The sequence below is a fragment of the Parambassis ranga genome, chromosome 8 (genome assembly GCF_900634625.1).
Source record: "Parambassis ranga chromosome 8, fParRan2.1, whole genome shotgun sequence".
NCBI classification, from domain to species: Eukaryota; Metazoa; Chordata; class Actinopteri; family Ambassidae; genus Parambassis; species Parambassis ranga.
In genome coordinates, this window is record NC_041029.1 from 16,142,166 (window position 1) to 16,162,577 (window position 20,412).

Consider the following 20,412-nt stretch of genomic DNA (forward strand, 5'->3'; position numbering starts at 1 on the left):
CAGGACCGGGTAGGTGATCACAGGAGGAAGTAGAACACACACCGACACACACTGCTTTCAGAATAAAACAGGATGTGTGCTGCAAACATCTCCTCACAGGACTCTGATTGGTCCAAACAACACGTGGCGTCTACTGAAGTCCATTTCCACTGTCCACCAGGTTATTATCACTATGATTAGACCCTCACTGTTCTTGATTTAATCAGTTAATCCTTTTAAACTTTAGGAAAAAGTCTTGTTTAAAATGAAGAATGCATAAAATAACCACACACGGTCACACTCTGGACTTTTCTGCAGATATTTCTGGTGGTGTGTTTGGCCTGTGGGGGTGTTTGGGTGCAGTAATCTGAGAAGGATTTGGTTAAAATAATTCCGACCTGTGGACTCACCCTCCTGTCGGGAGGGGGGGGGGGGTCACAATATAAGACAAAGCATTGTTTTAAAGGGCCTACAGCCAAAACAGCAGGGAGCCCCTGAGCAGCAGGAAAAAGAGAGCGTGAATAATTTACCCCGCGTCACCTCTCAGCTTATCAAGCATTTTTCATAAAAAGGCTTCCTCGTAAGAAGTCGCCCTCTCTTCAGTCTGGTCTGTGAAGTCTACAGCTGTGATTAGACTGGAGGTGTAACACTCATACAATAGTTGCATGTGAGTGTGAGAGCAGCGTATATTGAAATGTGGACAATAGAGTGATGTAATGAGGCATTTTTAACCATCACGCTAACACCCTGAAATCACTCCTTCATCATTTACAGCCTCCATGTAGCCTTCTGTCTGACTGATATCTCTGATGTTTCCTGAATACATGTCACTCTGGCTATTGTATTACTAATCTGCCTCTACCTGCTAGCCGCCTGGCTTCCTTTACACACAGCCATTCACTACTGACTCACTAACAGCCGGGTGAAGCAGTAAATAAAACTCTGCAGATCTGCAGTTCACACATGTCGAATGACTCGATATAACCATGACGCCTCATTTTCTGTTCTCAGCACACCTACATCTGTAACTCCGGCCATCTTGTCTTAGATCAACACTGAGGGACTGACTGATTACAGCAAAGCAGGTGGCATTTTCTAAAGAAATCCATCATTTTACTGTAAATATTGACGACCCTCCACTGTGATCACAACTGTGTTCACACAGGGCTGCAATGGGCCAATCACAGTGGAGAATTCAACACTGTCATGTAATGAAAAATCATGATTGATGGCTTCTATGCTGCCTACTTATACTATAAGGCCCCGTTCACACTGGAGAAAGTCATTCCATCTAGAGTAGGATTGTATCTGGATAGTCTTTAAGCTGGATACGTTCAGACCTATTTTCAAAACTGGCTATCACACAAGCATGTCCGCACTCAATCCGGCTTAATCCGGCTTGTTTGCGGTCCTCCAAACCACTAGGTGGCGCCTCGTAATATACAGAGTCCGTTCAGGCCGCGGTAGGACCGCGCATGCGTCGTGCGTTTTTTTGTCCCGTGTCGCGCCCAGTGAACCGGAAGTAGCATGTTGCTAACTGGAAGTATCATGTCGCTAGCCGGATTCGCTAGCCACATTTGCGTTCACACCTGAGCCACATTTGAGAAAATCCGGCTTGAAATCAAACTGGATACAGCTGGATTCGAGGTGTTCACACTCAGAAAAAAAACATCTGGATACATCTGGATGCGGCCCTAATCCCGCTTTAGCCATTTACCGGCTCCATGTTCCCCAGAACATGGAGCCGGTAGATTCTTCTGCACCCTGACAGTTGCACCCCTTCATGCATGTACAGTCACTTCTTGTAAAACTTGTATCAGTTTCTCCATAAACCCTGACAAAGAATTCTTCCCAAACATCGTCATTACACAAAAGGAGCTGTTCATGACTTTCCTCCATGCCCCATCACCCCCACACCCACCCTTGTGTGGAGGTCTTCCGAGAATATGAGCTAGTCCTGGTGGGCTGCTGGCGTGTCTGCAGATGAAGCAGTTTGAATAAATCTCACAGAGACCAGTTAATAATTCTCATGACTCACCCCCACCATGAAGCCGGTCATACACCCCCCCCTCTCTCCCCCGCCTACACCCCCCCCCCCCCCCCCCCCTGATGTGGGAATGCTCTTTTTCTTTTTCGCTCTTTCTTCCACTCTGTCCTCCAAGATGAACTCATCCCAACGAACAAAACAGGCTTTCATACAAACTGCCCCTTTCACATCTCACCCCCTGTCAGCTAATGTGGAAAAAAATACATACTGCATGTATTAAAGCATGAAGAGGCCAGTCGGTGGCCAGCTTGTGTTATAGATGACAGCCTCAGTGGAGGATGCTGTCAACAGAAATGTCACCCTGTCAGGAGGAGTAAGGAAAACTCCAGAATCCTCACTTCCTGCCATGATGGCGTGAACAAGCTTGGACTCTCACACAGAGAGAAGGCCTATTAGCAAAGAATGCCTCTTTACCGAAGATGACCCCCATGACCTTTGGAGGCTTATCAGAGAATGTAGGACGGTGAACGGGTGGAAGGTTAAATGTGGGAATGTGATGTCAGTAAAATGAAGGGAAACAAAACCTTCATGGAATGTGGAAGAATAGAAGCACAGAGCCACCATCAGTGTTAAAGCAGGGTTAAAGGTCAGTCTGTTTATTCCACAATATGCTCAGAGGGACATGAAAGATGGATGCAACACCACACTCGTGACAGGTAGCAGTACAAAAATAATAGGTGTTTATGCTAAGCTAGGTTTGCTAACTATTCATCACACACATATGAGAGGGCTATCAATCTGCTCATGGAAAGACCTTTTTTTTATAAATATGTTGACAATCTCATGACAAAAAAGTTAGCTAAAGTTAGCTAAAACTAGCCGCTGTTAGCATAGCCTAGCTAATACAAAAATGGAATTAAAGAAACGCTCTCTTTTGCAAAGGCTAACGTCACTCCAGTAAAACTATGTCTGATTCGCATTCAGAGGCGCCCTCGAGTGGTCATTTGAGGAAGTGCAGGTTAGTGTTACTGCAAAAGATTGTCTGATTTACTTAAGTTTTGTACACATTAAACAAGGGAGCTACTTACATAGAACAAGGGATTATTTTCACTGTTCCACTGTTTATAGACCTAATGCTAAGCTACGCTAATAAGGTGCTGGCTCAATATGAAACTTTTCATAAGTTGTCTCAGCTGTTTTGTGCAAAAATATCAAACTATTAATTCTAAATTACAGTAAAACCTAATATCAAATGTCTAATGACACCATTTGGGACCAGCTAGGAATTTTTCCTCTAATAATAAACAAGAAACATTAGCGGTTGACATGAATCTCAGCTCTGCATCTCCACTTTCATTTCTGTTATTGTGGATTTTTAATAAACACAGCTGTGTGTGAGCTCCGAAAAAGTCACGAATAAGCAGAAAAACTGACTGAACGATTATCTTTCTGCAGCCTGGATGTGAGAACCGCTGAAGGTTTTCTATACATAGGAAATGAGGATGTTTGTGTTTGCATATAGACACAACTGACATTCACATAAGCTGCGTTCATGCCTAATCAGAATGGTCCCAAATGGCAGCCTCTTCCTGTGTTTATTTGGACCAGAAAATCCCAACTGAGCGAGCGCGGCGACTTCAACCGACAAACCTTCACTCTTAAACTCAACACTCAAACCAGTGAGTGGATTTTTACAATGCAGATGTTGCCTTGTAAAGACTGTTGGGCTTTAATTACAAAAGAAAAACTTTAGGTGATTTCTCCTCCATGTGAAAAACATGACGTCCGGATCAGAGAGGAGCGTCAGTGAAGGAATTCACACGTTCCACAGACCCACTATATACAGCACACTGTATGTAAATGTCACTAAAGGCCTGTTTGCATGACAGAAAACACACAATTCAATTAGAGGCAGAACTGTGAGAGTTCAGGACAAAACATGCAGACAGAGCAGCTGCAGACTGTCTGACAGAAATACATCGGACAACACAGACACAGTGGAAAAGAAACATGTCCAACATTTACATGTGTTCTTCCCATTTCCCCTTATTAGGAGCTGACAGAGAGGTCGCTGCCCGGCACAGCTGCACATGAAGCAGAGTGGCAGTGAAGCCGGACTGTGACACAAAGGCAGGCTATTTCCAGGATTCCCATAAATGTCTGGCAGCAGCTCGTGCTGGACGCCACATTGGAGCGTATGTGGTTCATGCACTGTGGAGACCCTCCCTCTAACACACAAGCACACACGAGGGACGAAATACACAGAGATCCCAGTCTGACCTCTGAGGAAGACTTTTCTGACATATGCTTTTTTTTTGTCATAAGGGTGAGAGCCTCTCTCCTGTCTGTTGCTACACATAAGGCTGGAGATAGCAGCTGTTAGCTTAGCATGTTGGCTGGAACCTAACCCAGCAGTGGTGGAGCACACAGATCCATTCTTTGTAGGGGTCTGGAGGGCTCCTCCTCCTCCTCCATCTTTATGAAGAGGGGTCAGTGTAAGGGTGTAGATCAGGTGAACAGGTGTTGGATGATGGTGGACTTGTGGTCTGAATCTTGTTGGTTTCCTCCTTGTAGCTGTCTCAGAGATCAGTGTAGTCGGCCCCTGTAACAGTGTGACCCCTTTTCCAGGTGGTCCAGCAGCAGAAAACAGAGACCATCACCTTGATGCAGACCTCACTGATCTGGAGACTCTGTCTGTTTCCACTGTTTGGATTGTTCTCTGCTCTCTGGTTGGAGGTGCTGGACCCAGGTCTGATCCATGGATCTCCCAGGAGTCCAAAGCGTTAATGTCAACGCTCTCGTCTAAGTTTGAACCACAGAAAGTGTTTCTTTGCAGCACGTGCAGTGGTCAAACCAGCCAGCAAAGCCAACAAATATACAACTGATTGTTTAAATTACAACAGTGTGAATTCCCTCTATTGTTTGCACGCTGACATTAACACAATGAAGCTGTGTGAGTTGTTGTTAACACAAGGTGTCGTTGTCTGGTGTGATTTGCAGCCATATGGGTCACAGAGCAGAAAACACAGCGGTGTGTGATATAACACATTAGGGGAAGCTGTGTGTGTGTGAGAGAGAGAGCGACCCAAGAGCTTCTGCTCATGACCTGCTGCTCACGTCCCAAACATATTTACCTCAAACCTGCCATCAGTCACCAATAAACAGCAGTAAGTCACAACAACAGGAGCACTGCCCGGCTTCCTTTCTACAAGCACATTAACGTCACAGGAAAAAAATCACCCGCAGCCACAGTGTGTTGGCCAGAACATACTGAAAGCCTCCCCCCTCCTCTCCTCTCCCCTCCCAGAGGGAGTGAGACGACTGGGTGGGTCCCCACTGGTCACTCTGTGCTAACAGCCTGACTTGTGGCCTGAGGGGAAGCAGCAGTGACGGAGCAGCTCCCCACTGTGGGAAAAAAAGCAGAGTCCCGCTGTCGTGTCTTTGTGTGTTAACTAATCAGAGGCTGCACACTGAGAGCCTGTCACAGTGTCACAGCAGGGGGTTAACTGCCACTTGGCTGCCATGAAGACAGGAGAGGAGCCTGGTTATCACTTTGGGTGGAGCAGGCCGACAGGTGAGGAGCTAAAATAAGAGCTGCTGCACTGCTGCTGACATAAATGAAAACGTTTCTTTAATCTTACGTGGAAATGAGCAAGCTGCTGGTAATGTGCTGGTTGGACGTCACTCGGTAGTCACGGCTTCTGTGTGTGTCACTTCCGACCGGTGACTTCATCTGTGTTTTTCTCAAGGATATCCCGCTCCTTTCTAGGCACAATGAGGCAGCTTCCTGTTTAGAGAAGGCCCGGGCCAGTCCATCACCCACCCAGCCTCAGCTTACACAACCCCCCCTCTGCTCTGCTACTAGTAACCGACCAGTGTTTAAAGGAATACGAGGGCTGATTGATAAGTTTGTGGCCCAGAGTCCAACCACTAAGCTTTATCCTTTGGGACGCTTTCTGCACACAGCATCATTACACCGACACACTCTTGGAGCTCTGTGTGTGAGTGCATCTGCTGCCTCTGTATAAGTCTACATGAAGGCTGGGTGGAAAAGGTCTGTGCTGCAGCCGGCATCATGTAAAGACAACCAAACCAAAAAAATCCCTCAGACCTTAAAAGGAAAGGAGAGAGTGTGGCTGTGCATGTACGTAACACTGCAGTACAACAACAACAGCAGCAGCCGCAGCGTGTCCATGTGAGAATGATGCCGGCCCGACTCCTTTCCATCTACCTCAGGCCACAGAAACGTTTCTACTAAAGTAAAGATGGAACTGATAACAGCGAAGGGGCCATTTTATTCAGCTTTTGTCTTTAAATTCATCCACAGGGGGCCGGTGACACAATCCAGACTGAAAATAAAGTCCTGTCCCCCTTTATAAATGGTGAATAAGGTGAAATAATCCTTAATTAATTACCCTTAATTACTGCAGGAGACCTCTTCATTTGTTTTTCTGAGGACACTGATTTGAAAACTGTGAGACTTACACAGGGTGCCTGCTTTAATAAACAGTTCATCAGTATCTCTGCTGCTCTGTTTGCTGTTGTTTAAAGAGATAAGGAGCTGAATAGCTTCAGTTTATCTCTGTCTGGGAAGACGGTCAACAAAAACAAAGACACAACACGCCTGCATGTTAGAACCCTGACTTATTGTGTAGTTTGAAAGATAAATGGACATTTTTTAATTATCACTGGAAGCAGAAATATGTTTCAGTTTTGCCTTTAAAGGATGTTTCCAAGATACAAAATGTTTGCCAGAAAAGTTTTGATGTGTGAGCTAATTACAGCCGAGCTCTAACTGAGCGAGTTATTTTCTGAATTCTGGGGTTTCTGGACTGTAAAGCAGAACCAGCTGCTCCACTCTCACAAATGAGTTCTTTCCAGTGCCAAATTAACTTGTGGGTTTTGGAGAGTTTCTCTCAATTTTCTTTACTGTGGGAAAAAAGAGAGAGAGAGAGAGACATATCTGACAAACCTGAAGAGCAGCATAGCGTCATAATAATACAACGGATTAAGGAGGAAAATACACTTGGCAGCTTCATACACTAGTTTGTACCTGAGGGCAAACTCATAAGGAAAAGTGACTTTTCTTCCTGTTTCTGTTGCAATGAGAAACACATCATCTGTCATCGAGCTCCAATTTATCCTCAAATTAAAAAAAAAACAAAAACTGGACAGGTCAGGATGAAGGAGGGAGCAGAGGAGACGGTTGAAGGGCACGAACAGTGTGGACCAACCCACTGCATGTTCAGTCCTGCCCTCCTCTCTTCCCACATCACACTCGCATGTGTGGCTGCTGGTGATCGGCACAGCCCGCGTCCTCTCCTCGACAGAAAGCTCCGCTGGATACTCACACGTTTTTTTTTTAATCAAGGTGCGCAGAAACGTTTGTAAAAAAGTTCATTTTCTTTCCGTCTGTGCTGCTCGGTGATGTGTTGACGGTGCTTTGTCAACATTTATGGATAACTCGTGTGTGAAATTGTGTCGGTTTAAACTCGATGTGTTTGTAAGGACCATTTTGCGTAATGCGCAAAAACGCTTTAAACCGATTTTTACGCACAGCTGGTACATTGATGTGTTATTTCCGACCAAAAACTGTGGTAAAACGTGAATTAAACTAAATTGAAAACGCGAAAAATCCAATTGAACTTTAAATTGTTACATTTTTACTGTATTTTAAACGGTGTTGTTGGATTTCCCTTGTTGAGTTTGGAGACTTCCTATTTTTCATGCGTCGTTTTTTTTTAATTTGATGCGTAATAATCGTTTATTCATGTTAAATAATTGTCCTCTCTCTTTTATTCTCATGTGTAAATTATGGCATCATTATTAACTTTATCCCTCTGTCCTTGTCTGCAGGCTGCCTTTCATCGCCTCCTAGTGCGCATCCAGGGGATTTTTCTTAAAGGAAAATTCTTAAATCCACAGGACATCCTTACTTGACAGCAACAAAAGGAACAAATATTCCCTGACACACTAAATAATGCACAACCGGAGGACTATATGACACCTTGCTTGTGGATCTAAGGGGAGAAAAGAGTCGAACGCCTTCTGGGAAATGGCAACTGCTGCCTTTGCTGCTATGACCCCCTCCGCTGTGCCCATGTCTCCAAACACAGGAATGCACATGTTTCACTACTACCAGAGCAACGCGGTCATCATAGAGCACTACAACTACACGGGCAAACTCAGTGCAAGTAAGTACAAGGACGGGCTGAAACCCGAGGCCATCGTCTTCCTGCTGGTCTGCCTGCTCATCGTGGTTGAAAACGCTGTTGTGCTTCTGGCCATCTGGAAGAACAAGAAGTTCCATATGCCCATGTACTACTTACTGGGCAACCTGACTCTGTCTGACCTGCTGGCAGGCTTCACCTACATGGTGAACATTATGACATCAGGTGCCAACACGTTACACATGACCCCTGTGCTGTATTTCCTGCGGGAGGGGGGCGTGTTCATCATGCTGGCGGCGTCTGTCATCAGTCTGCTGGCCATCGCCATAGAGCGGCATGTCACCATGGTGAGGATGAAGCCGTATCAGGGGGACAAGCAGGGCCGGATGTTCGCTCTGATTGGAGCAAGCTGGGTGCTGTCCGTGTTCCTGGGTGTCCTGCCCGTCCTGGGTTGGAACTGCATAGGTCAGCTGGACCAGTGCTCCACGGTGCTGCCACTCTACGCCAAAAGCTACATCCTCTTCTGCGTCACCATCTTCAGCGCCATCCTCCTGTCCATCGTAGTGCTGTACATCCGCATCTTCCGCATCGTCAAGTCCAACACGCAGCGCCTGGCCTCAGTTCCTCAGCGCAAAGGCCTGTACCGCAAGTCCCAGAAGTACATGGCCCTGCTGAAGACAGTCACCATAGTGCTGGGGGTCTTCATCGCATGCTGGACTCCTCTCTTCATCCTCCTCCTGACAGACTTCTTCTGTCCTGTCCAGAGCTGTGCGGTGCTCTTCAAGGCAGACTACTTCCTGGGCATTGCAATGTTCAACTCCCTTCTCAACCCCATCATCTACACGCTGACCAGCAAGGACATGAGGAGGGCGATCCTCCGGCTCCTGTGCCGACCCTGCCTCCTGACCAAAGACGGGCAGGTGAAGAAGATCGGGATGCCCTTCCTGGACTGCAGCACCAGCAAGCCTGATGTGGCGTCTCACAGACTGGAGGGACTGGAGACAACCGTGTCCTCCGGAAACTTTACTCCCTCCACTATTAAAGCCATTTATCCCAGGATCTCCAGAATATGACACACAGGTCCACTGTAACTGGGACAATATTCAGACTGAGAACAGCAAAAATCCAAAGTGGGAGAACAACCTTTTTGTTGTTTGTACATATGTCCAACATCACAAGGCATTACAGCTGTCTTTTAGACTCTTAAAAAAGGCCAGTATTTGTTTGCACATTAAAAAGGATTGTGTGCAGATGTTCCACATCACAAGATGTGTCCTTATGTCCTCTGCTGCCTCTGTGCAGCATATACACATAATAACATGCTGTTACAAACAGAGAGCATCCACACCCAAACTCTGCTGCCAAAACCGTGTAATATCTGCCATGTGAGTTTTGGTCAGCTGGGGGTGAAAAGATCCTGACATCAGACGCACCCAAAGCGCTGAGCTGGGTGTCTTTGCAGCTTTGGAGGTCCCTGAAACATATGTAGCGACACGTGATGGACGCCTAACAGCAATAAAAGCTGACAGCCGAGGCTTGTTGACGCCTGGAGGACACGGCAGTAAAGGACCTTCTCTGTGGAGAGACGATGTGAATTCCTTTGTTTTTCTTTATGTGATCTTCACACATAGGGGGAAAAAAACGCATGGACTGTAATTGTGTACAGAAATGTAAAGACAAATACTATGATTTTTAAAATGTATTTTGTAAATATCTATATCCTCTCTCACTTAAGTTATGATGCCAGTTTTATACAGTATGTGCACTGAATAAAAATATATGTGAATGATTTTTAACTGGAGCTTTTATGTGTTCTTTTTTTTTACTATAACACCTAACCTAACGACACCTCTGTGCAAACCACTTGCTAAAACCGCTTGGTAGAATGTGAGCCCACATGGCTGGGTAATAGATGAAGCTGCAGAAACGAGGCTGTGCGAGCTCGATGCTTTGTTTACCGTCAGGAAACCGCACATTGGCAAGTGTGAGTGTTTCTCTGCCCACTCTGAACCACCACCCTCCATGTAACGCACACAAACTCAGCTCTGGTTCAAGGAAGCGAGGTGTCCTCATCGACAAGAAACAGCAGCACAACCCACACACCGTCATATGCAGACATCATCACTGCAGCCTCATGGGTTTTTATTTGCACATTCAGCACTGTCAGTCAGATGACAGATATTTAAAGGAGTCATATTTAAAATGATTTTACTTTAATAAATGTTATTGATCCCAGCAGGCTGGTTTGAAGTCTGGGTTCTCTGTGATCTTTTATTATATCCACATGTTAAAGTGAAAGCCAGCAAACAAGATGAATGAATAGTTCTATACAACATTTTGTAGTTGTTGCCATGAAGGTAAACTTATAATAAAAAATTGCATTTTCCCTACAGCATTAAATGAATGCCCTGCCATGCATATTGTAAATTGACTAGACTCCACTCAGCTAGCATTTCAGCTAATATTTAGCTCATTATGCAGCAGTTTCACTAGAAAACTATTAAATATATAAATAAAAAGCCTTATTTATGTACTTAAAATATCCTGATTACCCCTGTCAGTGTTTTAAATTCACCACACAACACACTCAAGTATTAAAATATTATTGCTGAGAAAACTTTTTGAAACTTAGTGACTGCTAAACTAGTAAAATGGCTTCAAAAATCTGCAAAAGACAGATAAACAAAAACCAGCTGAACATTTAGCTATTGTTTTTTATAATCTAAAAGTTAGAATATACTTTATTAATCCCTTTGGGAAGGTCCCTCAGGGAAATTTGGGAGTTATTGATTGTATTTTCTATATTTGATATGAGAGTTGGTGGTCGACTACATGTTGGACAGACATAGATAGAACCGATATAAAAGGCATGCGTTAGAATTTCCTCCTTCAGATGTCTGACTGTTCCACTTTGAATCAGACGGACACTGATGCAGGCCTGTAGTGTTTAAAACTACCTTCAGCTTTAAAAAAAAAGCTCTACAGCGACACCTAGTGACCGAAACACCCGGCAGCTACAAAACCCTGTCTGTTGAAATGTGAAGTAAAAACAAAATCAAAGGTCTGAGACATTCAATGTAACTGTAACTGTAAATTTAATGTAACAAAAAAAACAACACAAACATTCACAGAAAGAACAAACAACATCTAAAATTTGGTGCTGACAAAACCCCACAGCTGGTTGCTTACATTACGCCGTGACCGTGTAGAAGTGTCAATGTTGATGGGAGTTGCCAAGTCTGCACCGTAGTGCACTGCAGGAGAAGAAAGCCCATAAGTGTTCAGATGAACTTAGCAAGTCAAGTGTGATGTGTACTTCCTGTATCATCTGTGGCATCATCAGAGCCATCAGTGTCAAAAAAAAAAAGTACAACAGTAAAACAGTCACATGACACTGACTTTTCTTGACTAGGTGTCTTTCTATCCAAGTCAATCCACTCAAAAATCCTCTCCCTCCTCTTTTCAGGCATCCCGAGCATCCACATCCATCCCAGATATCATACTCTCTAGGTCTCTTTAAATAAGTAAACTCACGGTGTTGTAGTGTGATGTTTGATATAATACAAAACGGGACAGTACCTCCTTTTAAAATGTTGGGCTGCGTGTCATACTCCCACTTGATCTTGGTTATTAGGTAGTACACCTGAGCCACATATCTGTGGAGGGAAAGTACAGACATCAACAAGCCACTCCTAAATGACACTGTGGTCCCCTAAAAACAGTACTGGGTGCAACTAATAATCAATTAATCACAGTTTTTGTCAATAACATTTAGTGTAAAAATAATAAAAAGTGGAATTAAGCATGTGTTCAAACATTTAATCACCTATTATCATATAAATAGGATGCACACCTCACAAACAACAAAATGGTAATTTTCCAGAAGAACACTCACACTGCTGACGGGATGACCTCTGTGGTGTCTTCATCCACCTCGTTCTGTAGTGACTCCAGGTCATTCTCTGCACACCTCAGATGCTCCAACTCTCGCTGCAGCAACCTGGAGGAGAGTTAAGGACTGCAGCAAAGAAGGAGAGTGCAGACAGGGCTGTTCACGACAAACTCAGCCACAAAGGATACTGAAGTTCAGAGTCGCTGATCTGGCTTCTGGCTGTGCACTGCTTCAGCTGCTCCTCCAAGTCGTCCAGCTCAGTCTGCTTTTGCTTCTTCTCCTCCTCTTTATCCAGCAGCCTCCGACTTGCACTCTCTTCGATCTGAGCCAACTCTGGGATTATATAAAAACATTCTGGTTATTGCCACTATTACTATTAACATATATACTAACATTCTAAGCCACAAATCTCCTCGATTTGATGCACTGTCTGATCCTTGCCTTGTAAAATCTGCGTTGCGGTCTTTGTTGTCTCTGTGTGTTGCTCAAACAGGGTCAGATGTTCATCATTGACTCGCCTCAGCTTGTCAGGTTGGCTGCTGTTGATGAAGGCCACCAGTGTCTCCCCAGACTCCTCCAAATCCTGAAACTTATGACCCTGAGCCATTGCGGACAGCTTGAACACACAAAGAGAGGCTCGTTAAGGCTCAACAGTCACAAACCAAGCAGCCATACTGGATTCAACAGTAACACTAGAATATTAGCTAGCGAAGACCATGTACTTCATTCAACACTAGCATCGCGGTGCAGTCCAGGCTAACATAGCATCTTTAACTGTCGAATAAACTGTGAAAAGTAGCTATTAGCTTAAAGAATTTAACATAAGAAGCTTGTTTTAGAATCTATTTACACTTCCTTTCTCAAATAAACACGTAAAAAACGCCGTGTATGCAGTTACAGCCGAGTGTAAACGTTCATGACACAACGATACCAAATAAAATGCTTAAATACGACTAGCGGGAGTTTAAACCATTGACTAATAGCAACGTTTGCTAAAGAAACTGCAGGTTTTGTACAAGTTAAAGCAGAAAAACATACCGGAGGCTTCGTTTCCGTGATTCAAACTGGAGCGCGCCTCTTCTGTTCTTCTTCTATGGTGGAATCTTAGCAGCGTATTAAACTCACAGCGCCTCCTACTGTACGGAAGTGTAACGACACGCCATGAAGTCCTTAAGATTGGTTCCTTAAGATCCGTTTTTGCTTGATCCTGTTCTTTTAGACATGCAGTCAACAGGGACCTTCTCTTGGCCCCATGAGGAGGCTGTAAGGACGCTCTTCCTCCACTGTTCACCCTCTCAGCCAGCAGGAGAAGACACCACAACACATCGTTGTATTCCTTTAATTTGTAAATAAATGCAAATCTTGTTTTATTTCACTTGTTTTGTCCTGTTGCTTCCCCCTGAAAAGTATAATTTATATCAAATCCATCAATAATATACAATTGTATTTATAGAAGTTTGACTTATTTAGAGTAATTCTTGTCCATTTCCAATAAAAAATTAAGCTTAATCCATAAATGAAATCAAAATAATTAGTTTGATACTTCAAAATAAAGGACACTGTTAATCCTACTTAAATGTAATGATCAACTTATTTTTCCACATATATATATATTGCTGTATATACATCATATGATCATTGCCTGTACAGATCACTGTGCTACAGCTGAAGATTTTGTCCTTCACTCAAAAGGATTTTCTAGACAATGAAATTAAAATAAATGAAAAAAAAATAGTGAAGTCTTAACATAACACACAAAAAAGTCGTATCACAGCAGTAATTTTATACTCAAAGTAAGACAACTACAGCTTTTAGCAGGTTTTATGCGTCGCCATTTAAAAATGTGTTTTTGGTCAGTGTGAGGATGTGAGGGAAGAACATGGGTTAAACTTCCCTTTCTGTGATTGGACAGTCAACAGTAACATGATGCACTGGCTCAGCTGCCATCACTCCTTGTTCTTCTGCTTCTCTTTCTTCTCCTGTGCTTTCCGTTTCTGCCTGCCAAGCTGTCTGAAGTACAGCCTCTTTGGATTCAGACCGTACGCCTTCAGTCTCTGTCGGCTGAACTCTCGACCGCCTATTCTCACCCTGGCGGCGGCCGACAGGAGCCGGCCGCCTGAGGGCTTGTGCTTCTTCTTGGACCACTTTGGTTTCTCAGTCCTGTCAGGTTTGTCCTCGACCTCTGCTGGCTCCTCTGCTGGCTCCTCTGCTGGTTCCTCCTCAAGCTTCACCCTTTTCTTGGGAACCAGAACCTCCTCTTCTTCGCTGTCCTCTGCCTCCTGAAGAGTTCGGGTAAGTGTCTCTTCTTTAGACTCCTGAGCGGACACGTCTTCACCGTCGTCTTCTTCTGCTCTGCTTTGCTTCTTCAGACGATCTCTCCTCTTCTTCCCCACCTTGCTCTTGGCCTCCATGTCCTTATCCTCTCTGTAGGTTAAATATAAACACAGTCAGACATCTTGATATTTTATGAGCTTACAGCCGATTGTGTTATATACACTCACTCAGAGTACACCGAGCTGAGGATCTCCCTCTTCTTTCGGTCATTTTGTGCTTTGATTTTATAGTTCTTCAAATCGCTCACCTCTTCTTTTTCAGACCTGAGAGGACAGAACGAGTGTTTGAAATGACTTCAGACCAACAGGAGTGAAAAACCAAATCCAGACCAGGTACCTGTACATGCAGGTTTTCTTCAGGGAGCACCAGCGGTTCAGTTCGTTGTCATTGGCGTTCAGAATCTGAGCAGAAAAACATCTTTCGTTAGTTTAAATCAGCACAGACAGACACCTAACGACGCCTCCTGTAACCACAGTGCAGTCTGCTCAGAGAGAAGATTAAGCCGGGATCATTCCCTGGTCAGAGCTTTTCCCCGGAGGGAAGCAATACCAGATCAGTCAGCTCGAAGCTCATCACAGCAGCACCATCGACCGGCAATCACTCACAACTACGCTCTTACTTGTCCTCATAAGACTGGAACAATGGCACCGACTTTATGTCTTCTACATGGTTATTAATGAGTCCAGAGGTAACAGATCAGGCACCACCCCCAACAAACTGAAGCTGGAGGTTAGTGAAGTTAGCTTAGCAGTTAAATCTGAGTGTTAGCTCTCACCTCGTCTGTGGTGAGGCCGAAGTCATTGGCCACAACCTGCCTGTAGCGAAACCTGCATGGCAGATCGTCGATGATGTCCTCGTAGTCCAGCTTATAATACTCATCCAAGTACTGCTCGAAGCTCTTCTCCTCTGAAACCAGAGCAGCCGACAGTTACACCCACGCCCGACCGTGTGCCTGCAGGGCGACGTCTGACACTTACGGGGATCAAACACAGGCTTGCTTTTGGTGACGACCTCTGCAAAGTGGGACTTCTTCTTCTTCTTCTTGCCCATCTGTGGGAGGTCCTCTTTCTTCATCTTCTTCCTCTCCTTCTTCTTCTTCTTCTTGGAGAGCTGCTGCTGGCTGGGGTCGAAGTCTGCGTCCATCTGCACAGACGGAGATTTATGTAACCCGGACAGGCACAGGAGCGCCAGCCTGAGAGCAGGATGAAACCATGCTTTGATTTAAACTCACATTGAAGCCTTCATCATCACAGTGGGGTCCAGGGGCACTGTACTCTTCTTCTTCTTCATCGTAGTCTTCCTCCCGTTCCTCCCCTGTCCATGTGTCCCAGTTCCAGTGCTCTGTTGTTGAAGCCACATGTTAACCTTCAGAATTCCATGCAACACCCTGCTCTTCTCATCATGAAGCTCACCTTCCAGTTCATCATCGTCGTCTTCAAACTGAGGCTTCTCCTCTTCGTCCTCTCCATAGTATTCATCTCCGAAGAATTTCTGCAGACACACACAGCTGCAGGTGAAGTTAAATGTGGCTAAAAGCAATTAGACAAACACAACACAGCTGCTGAGTGACGGCCCTCATTCAGCAGATGATGATAACGCACAGCTGGGTGACCACGCCTCCGTTTAATAGTGTAATTTTGTTTTCAAATATTTTAACCCTAGTTACACTACATGTGAATAAGAACATTAAATCGAGCCTTGTGACTGTGTTCCTGTGTATGCTGACATATTGTCCAATGTACGTAAACATTTGTGAGACATTTTCAGAATACCGCTACAAAGGGCAGCAATCCAGTTTAAGTTTAATTAGTTCTGTATTTAGTTTTGGTTCATTTCGACCATTATCAATAATCAAGGTCTGGATGTAACATTCCCCAAAAAAATAATTACTAAAAAAGTTTTTGAAAGGAATACTGTAATCTATCATATTCAAATTTATCATAACATTACAGAAATTCTCCCACCTTTATTTTTTTTTGGGAAATCTGGACAGTCTGGATTAAACTAAGCTGCATTTTTAAAGTGTGGCTGTGAGGTATGAAACATCTAAACACAATGTTTGTGTTTACAGTTTTAGAAAGGGTGTGTGTGTGTGTGTGTGTTTGTTGACCTGCATGAGCTGGTCATGGTGCTTCGGATCGAAGTCTCCATCGAGGTCAGCCTGACTGAAAGCCAGCTCCTTGTTCCCGGTCAGCTCCTGGAGCCTCTGCAGCTTCTCCATGATCTCTTTCCTCTTCAAGTTCTTCAGCTGCTTCAGCTGCTCCTGCTTCTGCTCTTTCTCCTGAGATACATCAAAAAAACTTCATTTTAGCTGAGGAATAAAGAAATACTTTATATATAATAAGCTCAGTCAGAGAACATGGCACCGACCTTCTGCTTCCTTTCTTTCACTTCCTCTCTTTTGTGTTTTCTGCGGTCGTCCTTGGAGCGTACGGAGGTGGCGATGTTACGCGGGTACGTCTTCACCTCCTGACTGTCGGGTTCTTCGAAGCGGAAGTTGTACTTTCGCTCAAAATCTTCCTGACGTTCCAGGAATGTCTCCCCTTCCTCCTCCGAATCATCCACGTCATCCTGAACCACCTCATCATACGTTGGGATCCTGAAGGGGAAAATTCATCGCAAAAGCTGCAGTTTCCTTCATGTCACAGCTGACATCATCAGGAGATCGTCATCAACGTACCGTTCGTCCTCATCGTCTTCATCAAGGTATCCCTTGTTCAGCATGTAGTCCCTGAGAAACCGCTCCCTCTCGTCAAGCTCCGGGTCATTCCAGTAGTCTCTCAAGTATTTCTGCCTCATCACAGACAGGTCTTAGTTAGAAAACGAGCCACAGTCCATCTCCTGACCTCCGGTCTGAGTCCACACACTCACCATGTCCTTCGCCTCCTCCGGCCCCTCCAGCTCAGCCTGGCCTTTCAGCCACTCCACATAGTCGGCCTCTTCTTTATCCTACAACCACACCACAGTATCTCCATCTGTAGGGCTTTTAAACACATGTGTTCAAAGACAGGGAGCAGCTCCTGACCTTCTCCTCCTGCGTTTTGATCCTCCTGGTCAGCAGCTGTGACGTTCTGTCTCCACCTCCTCCTTCTTCTTCTTCTTTATCATCATCATCGTCGCTGTCCTGGATGAACTTACGGAAGCTGCAGAGAGATTTTTATTTTCTGTCAAAGTGTTTGCATTGTTGACTGAGGGACACTCAGAGACCGTTTGATTGCCTCACCTCTCTTTCAGCTCCCTCTGCTCCTGCATGTAGCTGGGAGAGGCCGCTCTCTGTGTGGGAAACAGTGCTGCTTCATTAAAGGTCTATCTAGGATTTAATAAGAGGACAAACTCTGCAGGGCAGACAGTGAATACCTCTCTTCTCTTGGCAGCTTCCTCGTCATCGCTGTCATCATCATCTTCATATTTGCTGTAATGTAAAAAACAGAATATTATACATTGGTTGGACTCAAAGACAACAAATTTAGCCCTACTGCTATCACCCAACCACTACTCTGAAAGTCATGGAGTCGCTCACCCCTCTCTTTCCAGGATGACTTTACGCTCATAGTCCTTCAGAAACATGGGCTTCACTGCTTTCTTTGAGGTTGAAGGCTTTGGATCACTGGTGGATGCTCCTGAAGAAAACATTTTAAACAACATGAGCTTAAAAATACTGAGAAAGCTACAAAGATTACACCAACACTCACCCTCCGAGTAGAACTTGGCATCTTGGTCATAGATCTTCGGGTCTTTCTTCTTCAGCAGTGACAACGTTCTGTAGAAATCTCTCTCAACCTCTGGGTCCAGCTCCTGCAGGAGGACAATAACAGTCAGACAGAGAACAAACACTGCTGCTGTGTTATGATTGAGAGAGCAGCGATGCTATGCTAACCACTTCGCTGTCATCAGAACTGGACTCGGAGGACTCGGAGTCACTCTCGTCAGCTCCGTCTCCGTACCGATCCTTCACTGCAACAGAAAGACAGAGGTGACATTAACAACAACAACAACTGTGATGCTAGCTCTACGTCCCCACGTTGTTTAGCCGTACAGCTAGCTAGCTAGCTAGCTAGCAGCATCACACTTACGCCTCTGCAGCTCTTCTCTCTGTCGGTACTTTTCATATTTCTGTGCAAACTGAGTGTTTATTTTCAGCTCTGACTTGCCCGACATGTTTTAGTTCTAGTTAAACAGCTGTCGGAAGTTTATTTATTACATATAACAGGCTACAGAGAAGAGAACTCTTCCCAGTTGCAACAGGACGCATGGGAGAGTTTGATCACGTGGTTTCCGGTGTCGTGCCGTCTGCCAAAAACTGATTTCCGTCACAGGAGCGCGCACCGGTATACGGGTCATACATTACACCAGGTGTCCTGCAGGGGGCGCGCCACCACCACGTCTTTATGACAACACATAATAATAATAATAATGCATTTCTAAAAGTATATAATAAAAATATAATGTTAATTTAATAATCACAATACTTTTATTATAATTTAATAGGGACTTGGTAAAGTTGCTATGATAATTGATTTAATTCATTGAATAAAAAATAATTTAACTTAATTTTCTTTAAAATGTGACTTTTAAATGTTCTAGTATTTCCAGGAATTAAATCTATTGACCTCAAAATGCAGCCTACATATGATGCAGCATGATGTTGAAGCTCGTTATCATTGTCATATCATTGAGTAAGTGTGTCAATAATGTCTCTGGCAAAAAGGGTAAATAATGTTGGTACAGGATGTTTACTGGATGTGAGAGGACATGGGGGAGACGAGACGTCATGTCCCTTCAGAACAGTTCGAGACATGCCGAAGAGGTGCTTATTTATTAGAAGTGTTTGTTTTCTGATGGGCAGCTCATTCAAAAACACACAGACTGATCAAAGGTCAGAGGTGGTCCGGGGACCAGTCATCGCTGTTTACTCAGGATCAGGTGAGCTGTAGTGCCACATCCTCACCCACTGGGTGGAAGTTACTGGAACCTGCTCAGAGACCATTCTTTTTTTTAGAAGTTGAAATATGTCCTGTCACTTTTAAAAATGTGATCACAGAACAGCAGTATTAAATTATTTAGAGAAACATCCAAATAGATAAACCTCCTCTCATCTGCTTCCCTGTTAAATTAATGATTAATGAATGAAGAGATTCTGATTAAACTGTTCTTTGAACAACAAAAAAAACATGCAAACAAAAACAGTCCGAGCACCGCGTGTCTCGGACAATGTGTTCCTCCTATCAGGAGGACACTTTGATTGATGATGTCATCTATCAACAACCATAAATAGTATTTGTTCCTTTGATGGAGGTCTTACCTGTGTTTACTCACAGGTCTGTAGGTGTCTGTAGATGATCTCAGCATCTTTCCCCCTTATCAGGCCAACGCTTCCGCTCCTGGTCAGCCTTGAACTTTACACGTGGCGTGGTGTGACCGCACATGTGTGTGGTCGCAGAGATGTTGTTGTGACTTAGAGTGACACAGTGGAGATTAATGAGAAAATGGCTTCTGGTCTCCACACATCTGTAAAATGAAGTGACGTCAAACAGACATCAAATAACATTTAAAATAACATGAAAACAGTGAGAGTGTGTAGTTTGCGTGGGCCTGCTCACTGTTATGAGTCGACATGTCATCAGAATGATTTTGTGAGAGTTAATGTAAAGAAAAAATCATGTGGTATAATTTTCAAGCTCTTTCATTTTATGTGCTTTAAAGCTACAGTGCTGTGCTTGTGCTTCCCCCTTCTGGCAGTGAGAAGAATTTCAGAAACAGCTGCTGCCACATGACGTATTCCTACAGGGAAATTTACCTCTGATGGGTCACAGAATGCAGCGTAACAGTGGGATGGTTTAGCTTAGCTAGGGCTATGCTAAGCTATGCTGGTTTGGACCTCAGAGAGTGACCAAGAGAAATGACAGTTATATAATGTCTCAAAGCTACAAACAATGCTAACTAGCTCACTAGCACAGATCAGCATGGTGTTTCCTTATCAGAGGGCAAAGAAAGAAGAGACGTTACTGTGGCTTCTCTCCCCGTTACTGTCACAAGCTGTGGACCGCAGG

At 44.3% G+C, this 20,412-nt stretch overlaps 3 protein-coding genes and 1 non-coding gene across 6 annotated transcripts; 1 reads left to right on the top strand and 3 right to left on the bottom strand.

Annotated features, from left to right (window-relative positions):
• Nucleotides 1-7,217: 7,217 nt before the first annotated feature.
• On the top strand, nucleotides 7,218-9,770 carry s1pr5a (sphingosine-1-phosphate receptor 5a). Its single transcript, XM_028412794.1, has 2 exons — nucleotides 7,218-7,337; nucleotides 7,823-9,770. Exon 2 carries the CDS (start codon nucleotides 8,022-8,024, stop codon nucleotides 9,207-9,209), a length of 1,188 nt encoding a protein of 395 aa, XP_028268595.1. The 5' UTR covers nucleotides 7,218-7,337; nucleotides 7,823-8,021; the 3' UTR covers nucleotides 9,210-9,770.
• Nucleotides 9,771-11,214: 1,444 nt separating this feature from the next.
• On the bottom strand, nucleotides 11,215-13,181 carry spc24 (SPC24 component of NDC80 kinetochore complex). Of its 2 annotated transcripts, none has more exons than XM_028412803.1 (6): nucleotides 13,067-13,181; nucleotides 12,470-12,644; nucleotides 12,217-12,361; nucleotides 12,032-12,136; nucleotides 11,716-11,792; nucleotides 11,215-11,390 (listed from the first exon to the last, which is right to left on the bottom strand). In XM_028412803.1, the coding sequence occupies exons 2-6, from the start codon at nucleotides 12,633-12,635 to the stop codon at nucleotides 11,284-11,286; spliced, it is 600 nt and encodes a 199-aa protein (XP_028268604.1). In that variant the 5' UTR covers nucleotides 12,636-12,644; nucleotides 13,067-13,181; the 3' UTR covers nucleotides 11,215-11,283. The 2 variants fall into 2 exon arrangements, with proteins under 2 accessions (XP_028268604.1, XP_028268605.1); XM_028412804.1 differs by lacking the exon at nucleotides 11,215-11,390 and adding an exon at nucleotides 11,421-11,464.
• A 172-nt stretch (nucleotides 13,182-13,353) lies between these two features.
• On the bottom strand, nucleotides 13,354-19,789 carry kri1 (KRI1 homolog). Of its 2 annotated transcripts, none has more exons than XM_028412772.1 (18): nucleotides 19,665-19,789; nucleotides 18,240-18,316; nucleotides 18,055-18,157; nucleotides 17,883-17,982; nucleotides 17,720-17,774; nucleotides 17,586-17,635; nucleotides 17,388-17,505; nucleotides 17,234-17,311; nucleotides 17,043-17,152; nucleotides 16,733-16,961; nucleotides 16,473-16,643; nucleotides 15,775-15,853; nucleotides 15,594-15,703; nucleotides 15,340-15,505; nucleotides 15,138-15,268; nucleotides 14,699-14,763; nucleotides 14,530-14,625; nucleotides 13,354-14,452 (listed from the first exon to the last, which is right to left on the bottom strand). In XM_028412772.1, exons 4-18 carry the CDS (start codon nucleotides 17,927-17,929, stop codon nucleotides 13,975-13,977), a joined length of 1,983 nt encoding a protein of 660 aa, XP_028268573.1. In that variant the 5' UTR covers nucleotides 17,930-17,982; nucleotides 18,055-18,157; nucleotides 18,240-18,316; nucleotides 19,665-19,789; the 3' UTR covers nucleotides 13,354-13,974. The 2 variants fall into 2 exon arrangements, with proteins under 2 accessions (XP_028268573.1, XP_028268572.1); XM_028412771.1 differs by lacking the exon at nucleotides 19,665-19,789 and adding an exon at nucleotides 18,436-18,640.
• LOC114440657 (Z30 small nucleolar RNA) lies at nucleotides 14,844-14,943 on the bottom strand. The gene has a single exon (XR_003671193.1). It is a non-coding gene; the product is annotated as a Z30 small nucleolar RNA (small nucleolar RNA).
• Nucleotides 19,790-20,412: the final 623 nt, after the last annotated feature.